Source organism: Thermobia domestica, chromosome 3 (genome assembly GCF_964235325.1).
Source record: "Thermobia domestica chromosome 3, izTheDome1.hap1.1, whole genome shotgun sequence".
In the NCBI taxonomy this organism is placed as follows: domain Eukaryota; kingdom Metazoa; phylum Arthropoda; class Insecta; order Zygentoma; family Lepismatidae; genus Thermobia; species Thermobia domestica.
Window position 1 is genome coordinate 159,152,608 of NC_137456.1, and position 26,307 is coordinate 159,178,914.

At 34.5% G+C, this 26,307-nt stretch overlaps 1 protein-coding gene across 1 annotated transcript in view; it reads right to left on the minus strand.

Annotated features, from left to right (window-relative positions):
* The window catches only part of LOC145682007 (uncharacterized), a 149,997-nt gene extending 133,238 nt beyond the window's left edge, over positions 1–16,759 (minus strand). The window contains exon 1 of the mRNA XM_081753610.1: positions 16,721–16,759. Within this exon, the coding sequence (XP_081609736.1) occupies positions 16,721–16,759 (39 nt within the window). The remainder of the gene's footprint in view (positions 1–16,720) is intronic.
* Positions 16,760–26,307: the final 9,548 nt, after the last annotated feature.

Here is a 26,307-nt window from a genome sequence, read left to right on the forward strand (position 1 = left end):
TTTTAACTTCCCCTAGAGATTCCAAAAATCAGATGCACAAGGGGGTAAAACTGTCTCTTGATATTTTTACTTACTTTCATAATATTTAGCCAGCGTACTTGGATAGATTACTACATATGTGACAGCAACATCTCTCACTAAAACCAACTACACAATTTCACCTGCCACAGTAATTCCAACAATGAGTAATGAAAGGAGGGTAAAACTGTCCCGGGATATTTATATTCCTTTGACATATTTTTCGTACTAGCGTACTTAGGTATTTCCATTTAGTTGTAGTGAGACATCTTCAAATTTAAATTTAACTGGCTCAGAAGTTTGTAAAATGTTTGTACATGTTTTCCACCCAAGAAAAATAATTTCGTACCATTCAAATTAATAAAGCAGTTCCATTTCAAAACTTGGGCAACTTCGATCTCCTGGAGTGCGACTTCATGAAATTTGAATTGTAACTAGCTTAGAATTTTGTTCGTTCAACATTATTGTGACATTTTCACATTTCAATTTTAATTAACTCAGAATTTTCTCCAATTTTTATACATTTTTGAACAACCAAGAAAAATTTTTGTACAACAATCAAATTTAAAAATTCAAATTTGTTTTACTTCGATTACCTATAGTGAAACATTTTCATATTTGAATATTAAGTATCCCAGAACTTCGTACATTTTTAGCACCAAAAAATAAATTTTGTACCATTCAAATAAACGAGGAGAGTCATTTCAAAATTTGGCCAATTCGATCAGTGTTTTTATTTCTTTGAAAATACAGTATATAATGAAATAATACATTACATACAGAACAATATTTAAATTAACATATGATGTTCATTGGACAACACGCTCTGAACCAGAGAAATTGATCTCAGAATGGAGAAATGTTTCGTGCGTCATCTACTCACAATTTTTAATTCCATACAGACTTGACTCAGTACTACCAACTGCTGTCAGTGATGAGAAAAGTTGCGTGTAAGTTGGGTTGCATCCCTCTAGGCATTCTCACAACTGTAAATGACCTAGATCCCAAGTAATGGAATTAGAGCGCTTGGGGGGGGATTTCTTTTGTGGCTGGGTGTACACACAAGGTTTCAGACAAATGATACCTATTGTAACTAAAAGTGGGGTTCTCATTTAAAATTTTACCATTCATTCCCTCTTAACCCACTTACCGAGGGAGATGGGAAAGATAATTTTCTAAGAATTACATTTCCTCCTTTGTATTATGTCAATTATACTTTAATAATCTTTTTCTCCTTTGTATTATTCTCGAGCCGTGGAATTATAAATACCCTCTGTGATTTTCTATACGAGTTTATTGTTTTCATTTACGTTTTATCTCATACAGGCACCATGTCTTGGCGGCCATCTTGAATACGGTGACCGATATGAAAAATCTTTTGTCACAACATTTCTTAGTTTCCAAAGGTCTATTGAACGAAATATCATTCGCCCCATGTTTCCATTTAAAATTTTAAAGTTGGCCCTGGCCTCCCATGAAGAGCAGCCCTGGGAGGCACCGTGACAACACCATTCGGTGTGCCCCATTTCAATTCCTATTTTACTTTTTGTTTGGTTCATTATGTTGAACCGTTTTTCAGATATTTCGGTGGAAAGATTAAAATAGGAATGTATGCCCCGTATGCCCTTATTTATTTAGCACTAGTAGTGGGACCATGTGGGATTGAAAGCACTAATCAGATACAAACTCCTGATATGAGGAAACTTCATTTTCTTTAAAGTGGTTGGGCCAATTTCACATTTACCTTAAACGTACATATGCTCCGTACGACCTTATTTATTGAGCAGCAATTCTGGGACTATGTGGGATTGTAACCATTAACTAGTGACATGATTTTTTCTCTCGAAGTGGTTGGGCCAACTTCACATTTACCGCAAACGTACATATGCCCCATACGCCCTTATTTATCGAGTCCTAATTCTGGGACCATGTGGGATGAAGAGCACTAATTAAACAGTAATTCCCTGTATAACTTGATTTTGATTTTGAAACAACTTTTAGAAAGCGTGAAGTTGGCCCAATCAACTTAGTAATCAATATATATCGATAATAGTTTGAGCACTAACTCTTCGGACTTGAGCACTAATAAACACTAATTAAGCACTAAACATAGACATAAAAAGATCTTTGTATTTCTCTAATACGGTTGGGACAACTTCACGAGATTCAAAATTCTGAGCTAGTTAAAATTCAAATTTAAAGATGTCGCACTACTGGTGTTCAAACTGGCCCATGTTTTGAAACGGACCTCCCTCGTTTACAAAATTTTCTCTTGAGTGGACAAAAATGTATAAAAATTGGGCAAAATTCCGTGCTAGTTAGAATTTAAATTTGAAGATCTCGCCTTGAAGATCTCACTACACTTGATCGAAGTGGCCTAAATTCTGAATTGGATCTCACTAGTTTATTTTAATAGTACACTATCTTTTCTTTTGTGAACAAAAATGTTCAAAAACTAGACAAAATTCTGAGATAGTTAGAATTCAAATTTCAAAATGTCGCACTTACAGGTGATCCAGATGGGCCAAATTTTAAAATGGAACTCTTTGTTAATTCGAATGGTACAATTTTATATCTTCAATGGACACAAATGTACAAAAATTAAATATAATCCTGAGCTAACTTAGTTAAATTCAAATTTGGAGATGTCGTACTACAACTAAATGGACCCCTAAATACGCTAGTATGAAAAATATGTCACGGACATATAAAATCTCCCGTGTCAGTTTTAACCCCTTGTGTTTCTCACCGTTGAAATTATTGAAGCAGGTAAATATGTGCTGGTTTTCTTAGCAAATGAAATAGGTGTTGTAATCTTTTACCAAACTATGCTAGTATGAGTAACATGGCAGCGGTCTATAAACGTACCAGGACAGTTTTATCTCCGTTGTGTTTCTTATTGTTGAAATTACGGGGAGATGAAATTGTGCCTTTTGCTTTTAGTGAGACCTGTAGATGTCACATATGCACTAAACTTTTACTTGTGCACGCTAGTATGAATAGTACGGCAGAGAGATAAAAATTTATGGGCCAGTTTTACCCCATTTGTGTTTCTTATTGTTGGAATTATTGGGGATGTGAAATTTTGTTGTTGGTTTTAGTGAGGGATGTAGGTGTCATATATGTAGTAAACTTTTACCTGTGTACACTAGTGTGAATAATATGCAGGGGGTAAAAATTTCTCGGGACAGTTCTACCCCACTTTTGTTTTTCACTGTTAAAACAAGTGGGTTTTATTGTAGGAGCTGAAATTTTGTTGTTGGTTTCAGTGAGGGATATAGGTGTCATATATGTGGAAAATTTTTATCTGTGTACGCTAGTATGAATAATATTATAGGAATTAAAAAATCCTCGCTACAGTTTTATCCACTGTTTCTCATTGTTGGAATTATTGATGGAGGTGAAATTTTGTTCTTGGTTTTAGTGAGTGATGTAGGTATCACATATGTAGTAAACTTTTACTTGTGTATGTTAGTATGAATAATATGGCAGATGCTAAAAATTCCCTTTACAGTGTTACCCATTCGTGTTTCTTATTGTTGGAATTATTGGAGGAGATGAATTTTTTTTTGTTTTTTTTTTCAGTGAGGGACGTAGGTGTCGTATATGTAGTAAAACTTTACCCATGTAAGCTAGTATGAATAATATGTCAGTGTTGTAAAATTTCCCGGGACAGTTTTACTTCCCCCCCCTGTATTCCTCATTGTTGGAATTATTGGGGAAAGGTGTAATTTTTTTTGTTAGTTTTAGAGAGGGATGTGAATGTCGTATATGTAGTAAACTTTCACTTGTGTATACTAGTATGATTAATATGTAGGGGATAAGAATTTCAGTTTTATTTCCCTTGTGTTTCTCGTTGTTGGAATTATTTGGGGAGATTAAATTTTGTTGTTTTTTAAGTGAGGGATGTAGGTGTTGTACATGTGGTAAACTTTTACTTCAGGATAGTGTTTCTCATTGTTGGAATTATTGGGGGAGGTGAAATTTTGTTGGTTTTAGTGAGGGATGTTGGTGCCATATATGTAGGAAAAATTTATTTATGAATGCTGGTATGAATAATATGGCAAAGGGTAAAAATTTCCCTGGACAGTTTTATCGGGAATAAAACTAAACAATTACACCGGAACAACTACTCTAAATTAATTTCGTATTCTGTGTAATCAGTGTCGTAGAGTAAGATAGAATTAAGAGTCAACTGACTTAAATCGGAAAAAGAAACTGCTCTGACCGAGAAGACCGATTTGGAAAAAGAGAAAATTTCTCATTTCATGAAAAAAGAGAAAAAATGAATTAATCTGATTGAAGATTAGAGATGCAAGGGCTCGAAAAAAACTCTTTTTTGAAAAAAAAACTCGGTTTTTTTCTGCTTAGCTTTTTTGCTTGGGAAATTTTGAGTTTTTTTCAAAATTCTGCTTTAAATTGATAAACCAGATTTTGTTTCGCTTCTCTACAACACAAAAAGTCATTTAATTAGTGGTTGATGCCGATAATAATATAAAACCTCGAAAATTAACCATGAATTTCGAAAAGATATTTCAAACAATTTTTCTTCAACATATTTACATTATGAATTCCAAAGGATTAACCAACGTATATAATAAGAATTTTTTAACCTCCTATATACAAAAGTAAGCAGGGTTGGCAAAAACCATGGTTGTTTTTGAAAATGTCAAAAACCCGTTTGGGGGGGGAAGTTTAAACCAGGATTTTTGATTTAGATATTTTGCTTTATGTATTGTTTCGCCTTGGTGTTATTATGTAACAGCGGGATTACGCTGGAAGAGGTCCCATAAGCTTAAAGAAGTCCGGTCAGTAAATTTCTTAAATTGAAAAACTCCCGCCTTAGCCATCGGGAAATTCCGTCATTACTTTAAATGTAAAACAATAACCGGAAAATCCTGTTATTGCTTTGCATGTAAAATTTAAAGGTCAACGTATCATAATCAGTACGCTAAAACTCAGGTATTAAATTACAAATTAAGTATGTAGATATCATTGAAACTCCAATCCAAGCTGATGTTTGAAGCTACGTAGGCAATCGATAAATTTTGCCAATTTCTATCAATATATTTAAGCAACCTTGGCTTCTTTATAAAACAGCAGGCATTCAGGCATGCAGAAATATACAATTTGGTTTCGTTTCGTATGTATAGGCTTAACATCCATACGTAATACCGAGGTTATCAAGAAGACTTTCGCTTAAAGTGACATCCGAACCGCTACTTGGTTGTTTACGCATGAAAAAAGGGTTTGATTCGACCGAGAATTGAACATGGGACACTTTGATTAAAAGGTGAAAAGGAAATAATACTAATGCAGATGGTTTGATATGTGGAAACGTCACCATGAAGTTCAGACAATTCGCATTTTTCGTTTTTTTTTTGGTTTAAACCAGTTATTAAAAAAAAGCTGGTGTAAACCAGCCAACCATAAAAGTAAACACTTCTTTTAAAAAGTACACAAAAAAACTAGCAAAATTGTATGTAGTATTTGTACTTCAAAATATTTCATACTCTCTTTTTGAAACAAAATAAAATTAAAACAAAAGAGAAATACTTAGATTTATATGATACACTTAAAGGCTGCACATCTAGAGCTTTTGGTTCTGTATATTCTTGAAATTCTACAGTTAAGTTTTATATAAACACCATCACGGCTTACCCAATCCTCAAGTTTTCTGAATTTTTAACAAGAGGGATTCAACATATCATTACGGAACTCCCCCCTCTACCAAAAAATGGACTACAGAATATATTTAAGCTAAATACAACTGTACAACAAATATGACTGAGTGGTTAGCTTTTGCGCTTCTATCAGGAAATCCGGGATTCAACCCAGCATTCGATCATTCTGACAAAGTTTTTCTTCATTCTATCTGTGAATGTAGAAATAGTGCATGTACTGTGAGTTTGTCGACTTCCTTTCTTATTGCCTTTAAATCATTATTATTATTAATTACCAGCAGTGACCGTTTAGCGAAGGTTAGGGGGGCGGTCTTTCGGACTGAAGCCTGTTCTCCAAAGTTACGGAACGTCTAAAACAAACGAAATATCTATTAGTTATGCCTTTACTCATAAACTTTAAGCTCCCGTCAAATAAAAATTACGAATGTTTTCAAAAACTAAACATTAGTAAGAAAAAACCCTCCCAAAATACTTTTCTAAATCCGCCACTGATTCTCAGTATAAAATGATGTTCAAGGTTGTATCTGGAAGATTATTGCTAAATATATAAAGGAAACGAAATATTAGTTATGCCTGTACTCATAAAATTCAAGTACCAAATAAAATTAGGAATTTTTAGAAAACGAAACAATCAGAGAAACCCCTCCCAACGTACTTTTCTAAATCCGCTACTGATTATTTGTATAAACTGATATTCAGATTGTATCCGGAAAATTATTGCTAAATCAATGCACAGTTACAGTATAACAGAAATGTGGAAGTACGGTTTGACGGATATATTGAAAAACGTACGTTTTGACGGATATGTAGAAAAACGTCAGTTTAACTTTTGCGCTAGAAGCTAGAGTACTAAGCTCTTAGAAATGAAACACGGATGACAAACTGAAATGATCCCGAGAAGAATAAAATGTCGATAACTCAAAAGTTAAAATAAAATTAAATAGCCTCTAAAATTGCCCTCAAATACTACATTCTTCATGTTAGCTTTAATTCGTAAAACATGTGCTCCATTCATCATGCTGGTGAATTTTAGAGCATTTAGGTCATGGAATTCTTATCTAACTATAGAATATACTATAAGAAAACTATTTAGATAGAAAAATCATGAAAATGAAAAAAGCCAAAATTTCCAAATTCTCGTTTTTTCCCCCAAAAAAGCCGGCTTTTCATGTAAAAAAAAACATCGATTCAAAAAAGCCGGCTTTTTTGCATATCTATTGAAGATGACTGTCAAAATGTCTAAATCAAAGTCTTCCTTGTTCACGCCGAAGGAAACTAAGTCTAACTTTCCAAACTCATGAAACGTGAAATAAATCTAATAATTTCGGAGATGTACACAGGCGCATGACCCGAAATCAACTAACATTTACATTGTTGTTTTGTACTTGTAGGGAGAGAAAAGTCAAGACCGTCGTCTTCCTGAAGACACAAATGCTAACCGGGAAAGACGCACTTGGCTTCATAACCTCGGTGTCCGGTTCCATTTCCGGGTTCTAACCCTCTGGGGGGTAGTCCTCTGGTTGAGATGCTTACATATCTTCCAGAATCAATGGTTAAAGATGGGTGGATGTGTACATACTAATAACAGATTACGTATCGTGAAAATACCTCGATGCAACATCATGCAATTCATAGAACCATCAAACCATTAAAAGTAGATTACTCTCTACTGACCAAATCGCTAATTCGAGAAGTTTGAAATTTATTCTAATTGTAGTATTGACATCGCCAATTCAATTGATCTGGTCCAGAGTTCATATCCTGGCCCAGGTTTTTCGTAATTAATTAGGTATGTGTTTCTTGATTCTGTCATACGGTTCCCATTGATACCAACTCTATAATTGCCTTATCGCCTCAATTTTGAATGCAAAACTCTGATTGTTGTTTTATTCAGGCGTTTCCTTTTGACCAAGAAAATCGGAGAGTAGCTTGCCAGATTTTGTAGAGGCTCTCCATCATTTTACATTAAAACATGCTCACTCAGAACTTTCCGCAAACGTAAGTTCACGTTATTGGTTCAAGGTTATCCTCAATCGCACATCTTCTACGCCAGAATTTAGTCTACACCAGAAGTTCGAACTCCAACACTCAGCCCTGATAAATTGTCCAAGAAACTAACTTGTTTTGATAGTATTTCCTCTCTTTTTCGGTGCTATTTTCTTTCCTCATAACAAGAATCCAGACAAGCTGAAATCTATATGGTCGTGAATAGAGATTTGACTTACGTCAGATCCTTAATCCATCTATATAGAGTTCCTTTCGAATTTTTAAAAAGACTAAATACGTAGTCTTTTGGGCTATTAGTTCCAAGTTAGAAGACATGACTTCAAGCAAATTTGTCATCTAAAAATTAAGATACAATATATTTAATAATTTACCTGCCTGGAAGTAAAGATAGCAATGGTAGCTTTTCAAAATGTCTCTTTTAATAAAAGATGCTGAATTCATTTTGTATCTCTTTTACTTTAGGTTACTCTGGTTGGCAGTAATTTTATTATGTGTATGTTTTACTCTCTCCATGGTTTTGTTGAGTTGGAAGAAATACCAAGAAGATCCAACAGTTGTAACTATTGAGAGAAACTACATGGATTGGGAAGTGTCTGTGCCAGCCATATTCATGTGTCCAGAAGAGGATGTTCATGATCGTACGATGAGAAGAGCTATAAAAAAGTAAGTATTTCCCTTTTCCTTTGTTGTAATTGTTTTTAAAATGTATGCTATTATGTATAGCTCTTGGCATTAAATGTTGTTGCATTTTCCTTATAAACTTCTGTGTTAAAGTAGATTTTGAAGATATTAAAAACTACGCCATCATGAAGTTAAATATTTTCGATTATATGAATTAGGTACTTTATTTTATCTACTCAAGGACGTCGATTTCCTTGTAACTTTTGGGGAGTCCATTTAGATGTGTGTTTGGTTGCAGACAAGGGTCTAAGAAGGCACATATGAGGATTTTAAGACGAATGGAATTCAAATTATGCCAATTATTGTATATTCATAAGATACATATAACAATATATATATAAATACATATTCATAAAAATACATTGGGTCCGGGCTCCCCTTGTATCTACGCCCTTGTATCTACGGATAGTTTAATGCGCCATTTCGTCTACACGTTGATTTAAATATCTCTAGCTTTCTGTAATTTGCGACTAAAGAAAAAGCTTGCTTTATATAGTGTTTTTGTTATGCATCTCTCGAGTGTGTAATATAAATATAAACACTTATTGAAGGCAACACTAAGGAAATAATAATGTGGATACTATTTCAGCAAATTATTGTTCCTGTAAAACCACTAAGACATTTTGTGTATAATGTAAGAATGATTATTCTGCTTGGTCTAGGTAATGTTCTGCATTTCGAAGAGAAAAAACCTGACCATAGAGCTTTTCGGTCCTGATGCTAAACTCCATTTAAGACAGCCATGTGCAACATCTGGCCCTCGGGAGGTTGCGGCTCACTGAACTCATTCATCCGGCCAACCTAATCCGTTATTGGAAATGTATTTTTTTACGTAACTTCCCATTAACCTTGTAATAATGAATTGACCTTTCCCTGGATAACTGATATAATAATATACTTCGCATTGGAACATCAAATTTAACACCGAACATTGAGAGACCGAACCCCCTTTTTTAAATGATTCTTCTGATTTTCTTCTTTTCTAGGGATTTCTAAATTGTTTCCTGTCTTTCAGTACTTTTAAGTCATCTAATATTTTTATAAAAAGGTGTTAGAGAAGTTTCATATTTAATTTTCAATGTATCGTAGCAGACATAAATTATTGATCAAGTAATGGCGACTGCTTTGAAACAAATGCAGAGTATGAGAATTAAATCTGTTATATCTGTCGTTTCGTGTGGAGAAGAAACAAACTTGTGAACCAAAGGTTTAAGAACAACTCCTGTAATTAATCCAAACTTTACCAAAGATTGCTAACTTATATCATCATAAAAGAAATACGAAAGACTTTTGCAAACGAAGAAAAATAACATACAACTTTGCAAACGGAGACAAAAAACCTAACGTAAGCAGACTAAAGACTCATCATTGACCGCGTAGTGATCGCGATTCAGTAGTCAAGGCGCTTGACCAGTAATTAGGAGGTTCTTGGTTCGAATCCACGTCGGGCAATTCTTTTTATTTTAGGATTTTTGGTGGCGATTTATCGGCGATGGCATACGTTTTATTATATTCAGGTATTTTAGTACTCGGATGTTTAAATACTTGAACTATCAAATCTTCAGGAATAATAATAGTAATAATAATAATTATTATTATTATATCCTAGAAGATTAACAATTATAAACTTATTATCGCTCAGGTCATACCATTACAAACAGAATCGTGACATTTGGCAAAAAATACTTAGGTTTTGTGTAATATTGTCCATAAGAATAGAAATTTCCAATTTCGATTCTAAAACAAAACAAAAAATTTGGGATGAGAATTAACATTTTACATTTGAGACGGGACAAGGCTAACTCAAATTATCATCTCGCTTTGGAGATGAGAATCGAGACGAGGTGAAAAGTATGTTAAACAGTTCTCGTCTTATCTCGATACTACTACTACTACTACTACTACTACTACTACTACTACTACTACTAATAATAATAATAATAATAATAATAATAATAATAATTATTATTATTATTATTACTGAATATTTGAGACCTCAATATTACGTCCTATTCCAATGCAAATAATCATACTAAAGTTAAGAAAAATTAAAAAAAAAACAAATTTTTGGACCTTCTATAAGGGTGAATTGCCTTATAAGAGATACTTTGGAACGAAAAGAGGAGCAAAAAGAAGGTGTCAGCTACTGGACAATATGAAAATCAAACCTTTAGATGCCTTAACAGAAACTAAGTAGGATTTGTTTTTATCACGATACAGAGTAACGCCCTTTCTTTGGGTAAAAGACATTGGATTATGTATGCGTTATATTGATATTTTAACAAAATATACATATAAATATAAATAATAATAGTTCCTATTTATCTATTTCGGTTGAATGAATATATGGAACGTATTGAAAATGGCGAACGAAAACATTATTACTATTTTTAGTAAGTTTGGAAGAAAAATTCCAGAATGACGTTTCAGAAAATTTATGACGCAAACTAGACCTTAAGGATAAACCTTTTGTATTCATGAATTGTTTGCGAAACACGCAAAGTTTTCAGACAGTACGAATCGAAATTATAGACTGTCACGTAATGCTATTTTTTTCTTGTGAAGGAAGTAGTTTCAACTTTAACTTGTAAGGAGAGAAATTGACTATTATTCATTTTATTATACATCAGAAATATCAACATTGCAAATTATAACATTTTTCTTAATTTCCTCGGAGGTACTTGAACCGAGGACATCTAACTCATGAAGCGAATGTCCAAGCCACTACCCTAAGAGTACTCTTTTAAGTCACAGTCAAGAAACACTCATGTATTTAACAAATTGCAAACGTTCACGATTCCAATATTTTATTAACGATGAAACAATGATTTCAGTCATGATAAAATACTATAATCCAGAGAAATAAAAAAAGAAGTTAAAATTAAAAAAGACCGAAAGTATCTCCGTTACTTATCTCTATTATATTCGGTTGTTCTCGTTTTACAGTTATTTCCAGTAACCTTGAACAATAGTGACAAGAACATAGGTACATCGAGGACATTTAATATTTAAAGGCTCTCCCACTGGGAATCAAAACTGAGACCCCGCGTCCTGAACTATCTGATGGATGGGGTGTCTGGTTCGTTCCCAAGGCAAACAAGGTTAAGACGGACAATATCCTGCTCGTGGGTTTTCTCGGGACACACTCACGTTCTCATCCCACCAATTCGTCCATCATAATTCGCTTGTTTTAATCATTAGTCTTCCTGAAGCTAAAAGACATAGCCGTGGGACATTAAATGTAAAAATTTCATTTTCAAGCTGTTAACCCAAACCAATCCGAAACGAAAAATAGTTGTGTTTTCTATTGCTCATTAACGTGTTTTGTTTTTCAAAAAATATGAAAAAAAACATGTGGAATCGTAATTCCATTCAAAAGTGAAACAGCAGACACATTATACCTTAACCTAAAATGAAAAAATTACATATCGTTTGGAACTTTTCGAAAACATACTCGTATAAGGATATTCTGAAAAATACCAATCAAAGTTCGAGTGGGCCAGAGAGTCGGTGGGTCTAGTTTCCTGAGTGTCAGTGGGTCGTGGGTCAACAGCATGTGACGCACTCCGACCCACCTCCCACAGACCCACTCTGCTCACTGCATTGTAGAGAGTATCTGAACAGCATATTTCTTTTAACACTCGACCCTAGCCATAGAAACTAAAAACACGTTTCTAATTGGTTGCAGTTTGCAATTGTCCAAACCAGGCCCGAAACCAAAGGTTTTCTAAGGGGCCTGGCCCTCTAATCTTTTCGTGGCCCCTCTAGACCTCAAAACACAAAACACAATTTAGGCATGTGTAAGAGAATTTTTAATCACTTGTCCCTCCTAACATATTCATGGCCCCTCCAAACCTCTGTGGCTGGTTGCGGGCCTGGTCCAAACGTTCTGGTGTATATGTTGTGAATTATAGTTGTAATAGAAGAAAATTGTCACTTTGTTGGAATTGAAGAAGCAGTTGAGGTTAAATTTATATCATGGCAGTCAACGTGGAACAAAACGAGCCCTGCGTTGCTTCTAACCCGTTCCTCCTCCTCCTCTTCCTACTACTACTACTACTACTACTGCTGCTACTCCTACTGCTAATGCTACTTATACAGCGGAATCGTATAGCAAACCTGCACACGTAACGTAAGGAAATCACTTTTTGAGTATTATCTTTTTATATAAAAATAGAAAGAATCTTTCCTTAGCCCGGGTTTGAACCCACGTCAAATGTAATTATAATTACTAGCGCATTGCGCTAGTACACTCTGCCACGGAGACCGCTAGTAACAGTCACTTGATTTCTTCTATATTTATATATGCTACGTGGCGAGGAACTGACGATTCAAACTAACCAGAACCGCGTATTTAACTCCGATGAGTAGGGTCAAGAGTGATTTAAAAATATGCTTCTGTACACTGGTGAATTTGGCTACGTTTTACTTTCAAAGCCTCCATTTCACTTTTTAATTTGTTTCTGTTTACTTACCTGAGATGAGTATCTCTAAGTAAAAAAGGAACTTCAGGCATTTTTGGATATTGATATTTGTAATTGTAATAATAGCAATAGGACTTATACTACTACTTGGCTTTCGAGACATACAGCCTGTAAGTTTTTAGAAGAGCTATCTACTGGAAAAAATACATTTTAGAATCACTGTAATATATAAATTATTATATAAAAAGTGAATGTAACTATGTGTGCTTATTAATTACGGTCAAATTGCAGTCAAATGAAATGACTTTAGGTTTATAGCTAGGCCTTAATCGAAACTTCGAGGCTATCATATTACTTTTATTATAATAATATCCTAAGAGATAGTGGGGATCCGAATTTTTGCGAAAAAAGTGAGTATTTTACAAACCGTTCAACTTACGGAGCAGACATTCAGTATGTTAACTCTTTATTGAGAATGAATAGAACGTGTCATAGATTTTTTTTAATCTTCTCCTTTATGGGAAGGGGCGGCACTTTCTATATATGGTAAATTGATAGTGGGTCAGTTTGTAAAATTAATCGAAAACGTTTGATATTAGTTGAAAAATAAATAATACAGTGCTTCACATCATATATCCATATATGCTTACCAGCAGGGACGGATCCAGGTCTCACTTCTGGGAGGCCGGTGGGTTGTAATACTGCTAGTTAGAGCTACTTTTAAGAGCTCCGAACTCTGGATTTTATTTATATATAAAATAATAAAGTTTCCTCTTCTGGATGGCAATCGTTTCCCCCATGGATCCACCCCTGAATACCATGCGCTTTCTATTATAATAATTGCTGAAGCTTGTATATTATATGGAGCGCTTAGAGCACAGGGCAATCAACCCATAAAGTTGTGAGAAAAATAGACATAAAATTTGTAATATAAGCTTCTGTACGTTGGTCTACTTACCTTGATTTGGGACTTTAAAAATTTCATCCGTTTTTCCACTGAAAAGTCTCGATAATTAAAGAAGGAAATAATTAGACCATGATAATTTAATTGAAATACATCATAATTTTACCCATGAAAAACACTTTACCATTTTATATAGTAAAGGTCAGATCCATCGTTATTGTAACAGAGCGGTGCATGAGCGATTGACCGTAGAAATTCAAAATCCGATTAGCTAGAATTTCACAACGTGGCTTTATTACTCTTTAGTCGCTAGAGAAGAGGCCGTGGATCATGTGTCAGTGATTATGATGTGTTTCGGTGAGTCAGTGTTCATGATGGATGGTGGGTCGGAGTGGGTCAGAGTTTTTCAAGTTGGGTGGTGGGTCACGGTAGGTCATGGGTCAGAGTGAGTCACATTGGGTGTTGAGCCAGTGAGTCGTGGGTCAAGCTTTCATTGACCCACGCCTCTCTGGGTTAAACTAGAAACAGAATGTGTCCGTTTATTTTAGAAAACGAACGGTAATTTGGTTCAGTTTGGTTTGAAAACAGACACTGTATTGCCACTTTTCAGAATATCCGTACATATTTTGGAAAAGTTCGAAATGATATGTAATTGTTTCATTTTAGGTTAAGGTATTATGGGTCTGCTGTTTCACTTTTGAATGGAATTACGATTCCACATGTTTTTTTCTACATAATTTTTATGAAAACACGTTAATGAGCAATAGAAAATACAACTGTTTGACGATTCGGATTGGTTTGGGTTAACAGCTTGTAAATGAAATCTTTACGTTTAATGTCCTATAATTATGCCTGTTAGGTTGAGAAAGACTGTGATTAAAACAAGTGAATTACGATGGACGAATTGGTGGAATGAGAACGTGAGTGTGTCCCGAGAAAAATCAAGAGCACGATGTTGTCCGTCTCAAGATTACTTGCGTTGGGAACGAACCAGGCACCCCACCCATCCGATAGTTCAGGAGGTGGGGTCTCAGTTTCGATTTCCGGTGGGAGAGCCTTAGAAACATTAAATGTCGTCGATGTATCTGTGTTCGTGTCCCTATCATTCAAGGTTACTGGAAATAACTGTAAAACGAGAATAACCGAATATAATAGAGATAAGTAACGGAGATACTTTCGTTTTTTTAATTTTAACTGAAATTCTCTGGACTATAGTATTTTATTATGACTGAAATCAGTGTTTCATCGTTAATAAAGTATTGGAATCGTGAACGTTTGCAATTTGTTACATACAAGAGTGTTTCTTGACTGTGATTTAAAGGAGCAGTCTTAGGGTAGTGACTTGAGCATTGGTTTCGTGAGTTAGTTTTCTGCGGTTCGAGTACCTCCGAGGAAGCTCAGAAAAACGTTATCATTTGCAATGTTATATATCTGATGTATAATAAGATAAACAATAGTCAATTTCTATCCTTCGTACAAGTTGGAGTTGAAACTACTTTCTTTACAGGAAAAAAAATAACATGACGTGACAGTCTCCAATTTCGATTACTACTGTCTGAAAACTTCGCGTGTTTCGCAAACAATTTATGAATACAAAAGGGTCATCCTTAAGGCCTAGTTTGAGTCATAAATTTGTCTGAAACGTCATTGTGGAATTTTTCTTCCACTCTTACTACTAATAATAATAATATTTTCGTTCGCCATTTTCAGCACGTTCCATATATTCGTTCAACCAAAATTGGTAAATAGGAACTATCTTTTTTATATTTGTATGTATATTTTGTTAAAATATCAATATAACGCATACATAATCCAATTTCTTTTACCCAAAGAAAGGACGCTGCTCTTTATCGTGATGAAGACAAATCCTACTTAGTTTCTGTTAAGGCATCCAAAGGTTCGATTCTCATATTGTCCAGTAGCTGACGCCTTTTTTCCCACTCTTTTGCTTCCAAAGTATCTCTTATAAGGCAATTCATCCTTATAGAGGGTCCAAAAAAATTCTTTTCATTTTTCTTAATTTCAATATGTTTATCTGCATTGGAATAGGACGTAATATTGAGTTCCAAAATATTCAGTAATAATAATAATAATAATAATAATAATAATAATAATAATAATAATAATAATAATAATAATAATAATAATAATAATAATAATAATAATAATAATATAGAACACAAAATTCTGTATGAAAACAAGTTGTATTAAAATCTGTAAGAACCCCCCTTAGCGTTAGGCAAAAGTTAGAAATGATCGGGATTGGAGATAAGTGTCAGGACTGTCAGGACATACCCTCTGCATACGTCCCTACGACTAGCTAAATGTTAAACCGAAAGTTTTCAGGCAAATTTCATGTAGAAAGTAGGGATACTGAATTACAAGACCCATAGGAAAATTTGTTTTTTTAGTAATGGTTATGCCGGCTAAGCTGCAGACGACGTCGATGATGAGTATGAAAGAAATATTGGAATAAAGAAAGTGGGAGGAAGCGGATCCCGGTGAAAACATACACACACGGTGTTTGTTCAGCACAATGCCCACTAGTGGGTAGCTGGGTGGAAAATGATGAACCATTAAATTAACAACACTTCAGTAATAATAATAATAATAATAATAATAATAATAATAATAATAATAATAATAATAATAACGATAATGATATTAAAAGTATTAAAGTTGCCCTAAAATTTGCCAAAATTTACTTAAAGTATTGATTTCGGAGAAGAGGTTCCGTACCTTCAAGACACTTCTGCAAGTACCCACATTTTAAACGAAAGTTTTCCACTAAAGTTTCATGTAGAAAGTATTCTGCTGTATGTTTTAAGGAAAATAACTGTAATAAAAAATCACTCAACAGTAAGGCATATAATAAACAAATTTTTAGGACATGCAGAGGCAATTATAAAAGTTTTGCTACAAAAATACCTACACAGACCATAATTCAATGAGCTCTGAAATACAAAGTAACAAAAAGAATGTAAGATTTAGTCTAAACTTACTTTAGTTGTGCTCTGCATTTGATTCAAAGCAGTCGCCATTACCTGATCAATGATTTACGTCCGCTACGATACACTTTGTGTCGACCATTAACATTCTTGTAACAAGTACAAAAGCTGTCGCTGCAGACATCCCTATTAAACTGTAGCCAATCATTCAATCAATTGAATATGTTCTATTTTAATGCCAAATTACAAAATGATAATGAATTAGAGACACTTTCTTTCAGAATAGAATAAGTATATTTTACTTTTTGTTTTAACATTGGATTGTGGGATATTGGGTATATAAATAAAGAATTTCAATCTTCAAGAAATTCAATATGTATTTGTTGATGTGTTCAAATGATATGTCTCTAAATTACATGTATTGTCTGTTTTGATTTTTAGCAAATTCGGAAAATTGGACAAGCAAACAAGAAATAGTTACATGAGCTATTTTAGTGCTGTGGCAAATATGAATGACACGAATATATTTTCGCTTCAGAAGTTTGAGATCCATAATGTTCCTAACATTTCGTTGAGTGAAATACATCATATGGTATGTATAATTAACAATTCAGTTTGTATATTATTTATATCTCATTTACATACATTTCGGTGATCATGAGCACACAAAGAAAGGTCTACTTGCAGATCATTAAACCTACATCAAGCGAATAGGAATGTTATTAACCACTTTAGAATCCACAATTCTATAGTACTCCATTCTAGTAGGATAGTAGTATAGTGTAGTAGTATTCTTGATCTATCCAATTTGCTTCGTTCAAAATATATCCAATTACAACCCTACCAAACTTCGAACATTTAGGACTGTATGAATATATAATCGTCTCTTTAAAGTGTTTGATCATTTTATCATGTTAACAGTAGAAAATTTTAAGATTTACAAAGTTATTTTGAAAATCTCACGCCACGCGTTCATTCGTTTCATCTTACACTAAATGGTTCCTTCTCGAAAAATAATCCATTTTTTTTGCAATTTAGAGTACCACCCATCTTTGTACACTGCAATAAGAAGAAAATAGAAGTCCGCTCAAACAAATTTCCGTTATACTTAAAGTTATAAAACCGTAATATGGTCAAGTCTTCCTCGAACTTCACACATACTTCTGACCTAGGTCCTTTTATAGTTGATTTCGTACATTTAAAGTCTTGTTGGAATGGAATATAACTGGACTTAGCTTTTGTATAATGCATTTCCTTGACTTAAATCGCACATTTTTACTGTCATTTTCAGCGTATGGAAAAGTAAAAACTTATGTCACATCGGGAAATTAGGAAGTCCTGATGATGGAAGTTATTGTAGAAATCGAACCTAAAACTGATGCAAAGAATGAAGAAATATATTGTCGCGATGTACCTGATAGTCTTGGCCATTTACAGATTTAGTCTTATGTGACGCGGCTCTTGATAAGAATTTAACTCAGTGGTGCACATGTTTCAGAGCACTACAAGGTAAAACAAAACAATAACAAATATTTTAGCTTTGTTGCTTATCTGGCATACTTTCTAACCTCAGTGGTAACTTAAATTTCGACTGTAACGAGAATCCATGATTCATAGCTAATTATTAGGATGCTCAGGATATCGTATTAGTGTTTTACCATTACAATATATTTTACAAACTTTAAGAAAGAATACTTTCTTCATACACAATTTTTACACGTACTTCTACTACTTTCAACTTCTAAAGGTAATTTCGAAAACTTCTATATGGGAAGATCACTGAGGAAATAAAATCCATCAAAGCAATTCTTCTATACCTCGCTCATAGTTTCTTGGACAGTTCTGTACTTGGTTATCATTTAGTCATTTAGACTTTTAGAATGTATACGGCATAGTATTTTATCCAATGACATGCGGCAATATTTGTAACAAATGTGTAACTCTTTAATTCTCTAATGGCCATGATATCATCGCCAAGAGCGGACTGAATCTCGAATATTACCACCCGTTAGTAAATAAGATCCTAGCGAAAGCTGCTGTGATACCAATGGTAATACTTTGTCAAGGTTTTATTTACATATAATTTGTCAAGCTATCACTATATTCAAGAGCAAATAGTCAGTTACTGATGAGTACGAGAAATTAAAATAGGCGAATGAAGATGCTTAAAAAATATGCGTGTATTCCTACCAGAAGTTACTTTTTTCTGCAGAAAAATGGACCGGCAATTTTTAATAGACCATTGCATTTTGCGCGTTTTTATATTAGATTGTTTGAAAGTAATCAGGGAACACTTTTACACGAAAATGTATAAGCATTTCCTAATACAAAACTGCCATCATTAATATTTTCTATTAAGAAATTACCTTCATAGGATTTACAAGACTAATAAGCACAAATACTATATTTTGGCGCTCTACTTCTTTGTTTGTGAGTTGTATGCCTAATATGTTCTGCTGCAAAGTACCTACGTGAAATATGTGAAACTATTCATGCATCCTTTAGCATCATGAGTTTAAATGCGTTGACCTCTTCTAAAGCATTTATACAATAATGTGATTTTTATTGCTAGGTTTTTTAGTATAACTTGAGACATAAAGTAGTAATTGCCCCACTTGGCCGAAGTTTGGACTTTGACCCCGACCTTTATGACGTCATAGGTCAAAGGTCAATGACCTTGGCCCGGGGTCAATGACTAGGGGTACCTAGGACCACCCCCTCTAAATTTTGGCAGGGGTACCTTGGCCCACCCCCTAAATTTTGGCAGGGGTACATAGGACCACCCCCTTAAATTTTGGAAATTGCCAAATCTAAAAATTTGGTATGGTAGCCTAGGACCATAGTATGTACCTCTATCAGTATTGGGTGTCTATGTCGTTCCCTTTCATGGGTAAAAAATTGCCAAAAAGTCAAATTTCGGGGGTTTTTGGCGTAATTTATCCCCTTTGATGAGGTGTTTTTATCCTATATGGTTATATAGGCGTATACAGGGGTCAATTACCTTTCATAAGACATGGGTATATTAATGCACCCCTTGAAAAATTTGGGAGGGGTACCTTGGCCCACCCCTTAAATTTTGGAAATTGACCAATTTAAACATTAGGTATTATAGTACAGGACCCTAGTATGTATTATGATAAATTTGGGTGGTCCACCTCATTTCCTTCTAGGAGTACAAAATTGCCAAAAATATAAACGTAAGCAGTACGTTATACCACGTGTTTGATTTTTGGTCGATTTTATCCCCTTTGATGAGGTGTTATTATCCTATATGGTTATATAGGCGTATACAGGGGTCAATTACCTTTCATAAGACATGGGTATATTAATGCACCCCTTGAAAAATTTGGGAGGGGTACCTTGGCCCACCCCTTAAATTTTGGAAATTGACCAATTTAAACATTAGGTATTATAGTACTGGACCCTACATGTATTATGATAAATTTGGGTGGTCCACCTCGTTCCTTTTTAGGGGTACAAAATTGCCAAAATTTTAGTACAACCACATGTTTGGTATTTGGTACATTTTATCCCCCTTTGATGAGGTCCTATTACCTTATATGGTTATATGGTCATGTATAGGGGTCCATTATCTATCATAAGACATGGGTACATTGGTGCACCCCGGGAGGGGTACCTTGGCCCACCCCTTAAATTTTGGAAAATGCCCAATTTAAACATTTGGTATTATAGTACAGGACCTCAATATGTATCATGATAAATTTGGATGGTCCACATCGTTCCCTTTTAGGGGTACAAAATTGCCAAAATATAAACGTTGTATCACGTGTTTGGTTTTTGGTCCATTTTATCCCCTTTGATGAGATTCTATGATTACAGGGGTCCATTTCCTATCATAAGACATGGGTATATTGTTGCACCCTTCTTAAATTTTGGCAATGGGGGTCCACTGAAATTGTCCAATTGAAGCATAGTACAGGACCTCAATATGTTTCGGTGGTCCTATTGTCAAATTTTTAAGTACAACCATGTGTTCGGTTACTGACTCAATTTATCCTATTTGATAATATTATAAAGTATGGACGGGTATCCCCTTTCAATTTGGTAGGACCCTTCAGGTGTAGTACGGTCACGTGATCAATGATTTGGTTTTGATGCGCGACGAGGTCCCTGGTCAATGTTCTCTAGGAATTAGGTGGAAACTTTGAACAAGATTCATGGCACTTAAAACTTTCTTTTCAACTTTCAAACTAAAAAAATCAAAACAAAAATTGAAACGAAAACTTTTAAACAAAAATCTTGAAACTAAACAATTTTCAAAACAAAAATTTGAAACGAAAAAATTTCAAACAAAAATTTTGAAACGAAAAATTTTCAACAAAAAAAATTTGAAACGAAAAATTTTCAAACAAAAAATTTTGAAACAATAAATTTACAAACAAAAATTTCAAACAAAAAAGTTGAAAAAATTTTGAAACAAAAATTTTTCAAAAAATTTTTGAAACAAAAATTTTTCAAAAAATTTTTGAAACAAAAATTTCAAAACAAATTTGAAACGAAAAATTTTTCAAATAGAATTTAAATCAGTGATCAGCTTTTACGGTTAACCGTTAAACTTTATCCGGTTTTTAACTATTCGATTAAAAAATAAACGGTTTTCAACTATTCGATTAACAAATAAACGGTTTTCAACTATTCGATTAACAAATAAACGGTTTTCAACTATTCGATAAACAGATGAACGGTTTTTTCCTTTTCACACCAGTGAGTGCAAGAATTTACAAACTAAAAGAAAAAAATTTGTACTCGCTTTAAATACGCATCATTTTTGAAACAAGGTGTTAGTGTTCATCATGGATACACAGTGGAAACATCCATTTACCTGTATTCTCGCAGGGCCTAGTGGGTGTGGAAAAACGTATTTTGTGAAGCGATTGCTGTCACATCTCCCAACCATGATCAATGCAAAATTTCGTAAGATATACTGGTATTATGCAGAATGGCAAGACGTGTATGCAACAATGCCGGTTCCAGTAGAATTTCACGAAGGACTTCCACGAATGAAAGATTTTCAGCCTCAAGATGGACCACATTTGATTATTATTGATGACCATATGCGAGAAGTGAATAGTGATATTGTTGATATGTTCACAAAAGGATCACATCATCGAAATATTAGTGTGATTTTTATAACACAAAATGTATTTCATCAAAGTAAAGCAAATAGAAATATGAGTTTAAATTGTTCGTATTTGGTGTTGTTTAAAAATCCACGTGACAAGTCACGAATCAAGCATATGAGTTATCAAATCATGCCTGAGCATCCACTGTTTCTACAAGAAAGTTATGCAGACGCAACAAGAAATCCACATGGTTATTTACTGATGGATCTTAAACAAGATACACCCGATGAAATGCGATTTCGTACAAATATTTTCCCCGACGATTTGGATCATTATGTTTACGTACCAACAAAACATGTTTAAATTATTGTGCATGTGAAAAGAATGACTTAGTCTGTCACGATGTCTTCTACAGTGAAACACGCTGATCTGCTACGTGCTCTGCACAAAGCTAAACCAAGATTGCGTAAAGCTATTATTGCCAATGCAGACGCTTCATTAATTCATAGTATTTGTGAATGTTGTTATAATGTCTTAAAAGGCAATGTTCCACTGCCAAGTGCGCAGAAATCAAGATTAAAGCGTTACAAGAACACGCTCCGCTATCTCGTAGACAATACAAAATCATTGGATAAAAAGAAGAAACATTTAGCCGTACAACAAGGAGGATTCTTACCTGCATTACTTGCAACTATTGTAGGAAGTGTGTTATCCAGTATTTTGTTTAAACAATAAACTTCATGGAACATAGCAAGAAGATGGTTTTAGTGCCACCAGAAATGCTTGAACGAATGCATACATCATCATCCCGTGTGAGTGAAAATCGAGAATCTAATCTCGATCGTGAAATGCAATCTATATTGAATACATCGTATCCAAGTGATGAAGAAAAATGGAATCAGTACAATAGAATATTACAGAAATATCTTTATGTGATACGTAAACAAGAACCAATACCACTTACAATTACATCAATGAAACCTGATAGTGGCGCCCCGAATGTTGACGATAGCACGAAACAAGAAATTTTAGCCGCAATACCACAAATGTATCGTAAGAAAGCCGAACTACTATTCCGTCGTTTAAAACAAGATGTAGCAATTACGTGGGATCATAAAGGAACAGTGTACATCAATGATAATAAACTACATGGATCCAATATTGTAGATTTAATGTGCGATGTGACTCGACCGAGGAAACATTCTAATCATCAAGGCGGGGAATTGTTTTGCAACTACCTTGCATCGTCAAACACACCTCAAGAATTGATTGGTAATCCACGAAGATTAAACTATATTATCAAGCATAATAGTACAACAGCATCTGAAGGATCTGCACCACCAAAACCGGCACCTGAATTATTTTCTTCCGGAGAAGAAGAAGAAGAAGAAGATGTTGATGATGTTTTAGAAGTCCGACCAAAAAGGAAAACGTATCATTCCACAATGGTCAACGTACAAACCATGAACAAAAAGTTGAAGTCCATTTACTACAATCCTGCACATCCTGCATCATTTTCTACTGCAAAGAAATTATGGCAAGCCACAGGAAAATCTATACCTCTAGCCAAAATAAAACTTAAGTTAAACAAACAACCTACCTACACGTTACATCGTCCTGTACGTCGTCGTTTCCGTAGAGATTTTTATCTTGTTAACAATATTGATGATCAATGGGAATGTGATTTAAATGATTTACAATCACTTCAAAACTATAATGACAATTACCGCTATATTCTTACAGTGATTGATGTGTTTAGTCGGTACGGATGGGCTGTACCACTAAAATCAAAAAGTGCCGAGGATATAGTGAATGCATTTGAAATGATTTTCCAGGACAGGAAACCTATTGTGCTACGTAGTGATCAAGGAACTGAATTTACCAACAAGACAGTACAAAAGTTTCTCAGGAAACACAACGTGCAACATGTTACAACAAAGGATCCAGATATTAAAGATTTAATCAGACATTGAAACATCGTATGTGGAAATACTTTACCAAATATCAAACATACAATTACATCAAAGTATTGCCTTTACTTGTAAAAGCATACAATGAAAGTCGGCATTCCAGTATTAAAATGGCACCTGCAAACGTTTCTCAGGACAATTTACTGGAGGTGTGGCATAACTTATACGACAAAAAGCTACAACGTTCAAAACAAGATACGGATTTATCTGTTGCTGATACTGTTCGTATAAGTAAAACAAAACGTATCTTTGACAAGGGTTACCTCGAGAACTGGACTTGGGAAATATTTAGAGTAAAAGCCATTGTACCAAGAAACCCACCAGTGTATCGACTAGAGGATTTAAATCATCAACTCATCGATGGTGTTTTCTACAGAGAAGAATTACAACCAGTACCGCTCCCTTCGACGTTCCTCATCGATAAAATATTACGTAGAAGAACAAAAGGTCGCAGAAAGGAGTATCTCGTCCAGTGGAAAGGATATCCTTCCTCATTCAATTCGTGGATCCCTGCAACTTCATTGAAGAAGAAGAATGGAACCTGATCAAGATTTTTACGTTACACTTCCCAGTAATAGTTCCATGGATTATTTTCCAGAAAATACATTGACTTCATATATTACGAAGTTACAACGACGTGTAGAGTTTCGCCAGAAATGGGATGTGGCAATTGTAGAGATTCATTATCCACATTCTTTGCTGAACATTAACAGTAAAAACAATAAAATATATTACAAATCATCAAGTAGTAATGATCAAGAACCGTGGAAGGTTGTAACGATCCCTGTACGCTACTATAACAATATACGGGATCTTATTCATGCAATTAATATACATCATAAAGAAACCAATTTATTTATATCTCATGACGCAACTAATAATATATGCCTCATAAGACATCCCAAAAAGGAAATCCATACTTCTGTACAAATCTCACCAAGTGTTAGTTTAATGCTTGGATTTGAACCGAAAAGTGATTTAAAAGATATGGAAAAGGGACAATATACACCGGATGTACGATTAGATTTACCATCACAAATGTACGTCTATTGTGACATTATTGAATCTGTCATTGTTGGAGATACAATGGTACCCTTGCTACGAATTGTCAACATGGATCCTGTGAATCATACTTTTGGAAGTCATGCAGTACAAATCTTTAATCCTGCACATTATGTTCCGGTGGAAAAAATGAATTTTGAGCAAATACAAATCGATATAAGGGACAGCACAGGTCATCGTATGCCATTCACCTTTGGAACGGTGTGTACAAAACTACATTTCCGTCGTCGTCGTCATGACTGATCCGTATTTGCAATACTACCAAAAACAAGCGTTGTCCGGTATCGGCAACGTCTATGTGGGAAGTCCCTATCAAGCAGGACATGACATTGGAAGTTTCCTTGGTGGCTTATTTCGTTCAGTGTTACCACTTGTGAAGCAAGGCGCTAAAACTGTGGGAAAAGAATTATTAAAATCAGGTGCCAATATGATTAATGATGTGGTGATCTCGAATCAACCGCTGGAAGAATCGTTTCATCAACGTAAGCAAGAGGCAAAATCAAATTTACAAGAAAAAGCTAAAAACAAGTTGAAAACTATGCTGGGAAGTGGATATCATAAACGAAAATGGGATGACTGCTCTCAGTTTGAGGTTGACCTTCCAACGATCAACAACATCATCAATCCTACGAAGAGACGTAAATTATCACATAAGAAGAAGAAGAAATCATTGGCATCGTCACCAGATATTTTTGATTAATTCAACGATGGCTTTCTTACATCATCAATCCTGTGAATGTGTAAAAAGTGAATTGGACATTTTTTCAACGTTACCCACGCAAACCAGTGTTCTGGACAATCGTATTATAGGCTACAAACCAATTAGTTCAATAGCTGAAAATTCACCAATAGAATTTGTAGTGAGTGGTAGCAGTGATGAATACATTGATTTGCCACAAACCTTATTATACATCCAAGCACAAATTGTGAAACCAGATGGTTCCTCCTTCACCAATACGGATAAAGCAATTGCACCTGTCAATGATTTTCTAAATGCTATGTTTAGTGAAGTACAAATCTACTTGAACAATAAACTGATTTCATTTCCGTCACATAATCATCCATATCGTTCGTACATGGAAAAACTGCTCAATTATAGTGATGGAGCTAAAAATACACATTTACAAACAGCAATGTGGTTTCAAGATACGGCTGGTCATATGAACGCAACCACAAGTGAGAACAAAGGATTTCAACAACGCTATGAACTGACAAAACAAAGTATGAAATTCGATATGATTGGACATCTTCATTGTGACATTTTTAATCAAGATAAATTTTTAATTCATGGAGTGGAATTACGTGTGAAACTTATTCCTGCAAAACCAAACTTTTGTCTCATGGCCGGTGAAAGTGGTGTCAATGCAAAAATCAATATTCTAGATGCATCGTTGCAGGTGAAAAAAGTCAGCATCAGCCCTAGTGTCAAATTGGCACACAATAAAATTTTACAATCTACACCGGCAAAGTATCCTCTGACAAGGGTTCAAATGAAATCATATACCATCCCGAAGGATATACAATC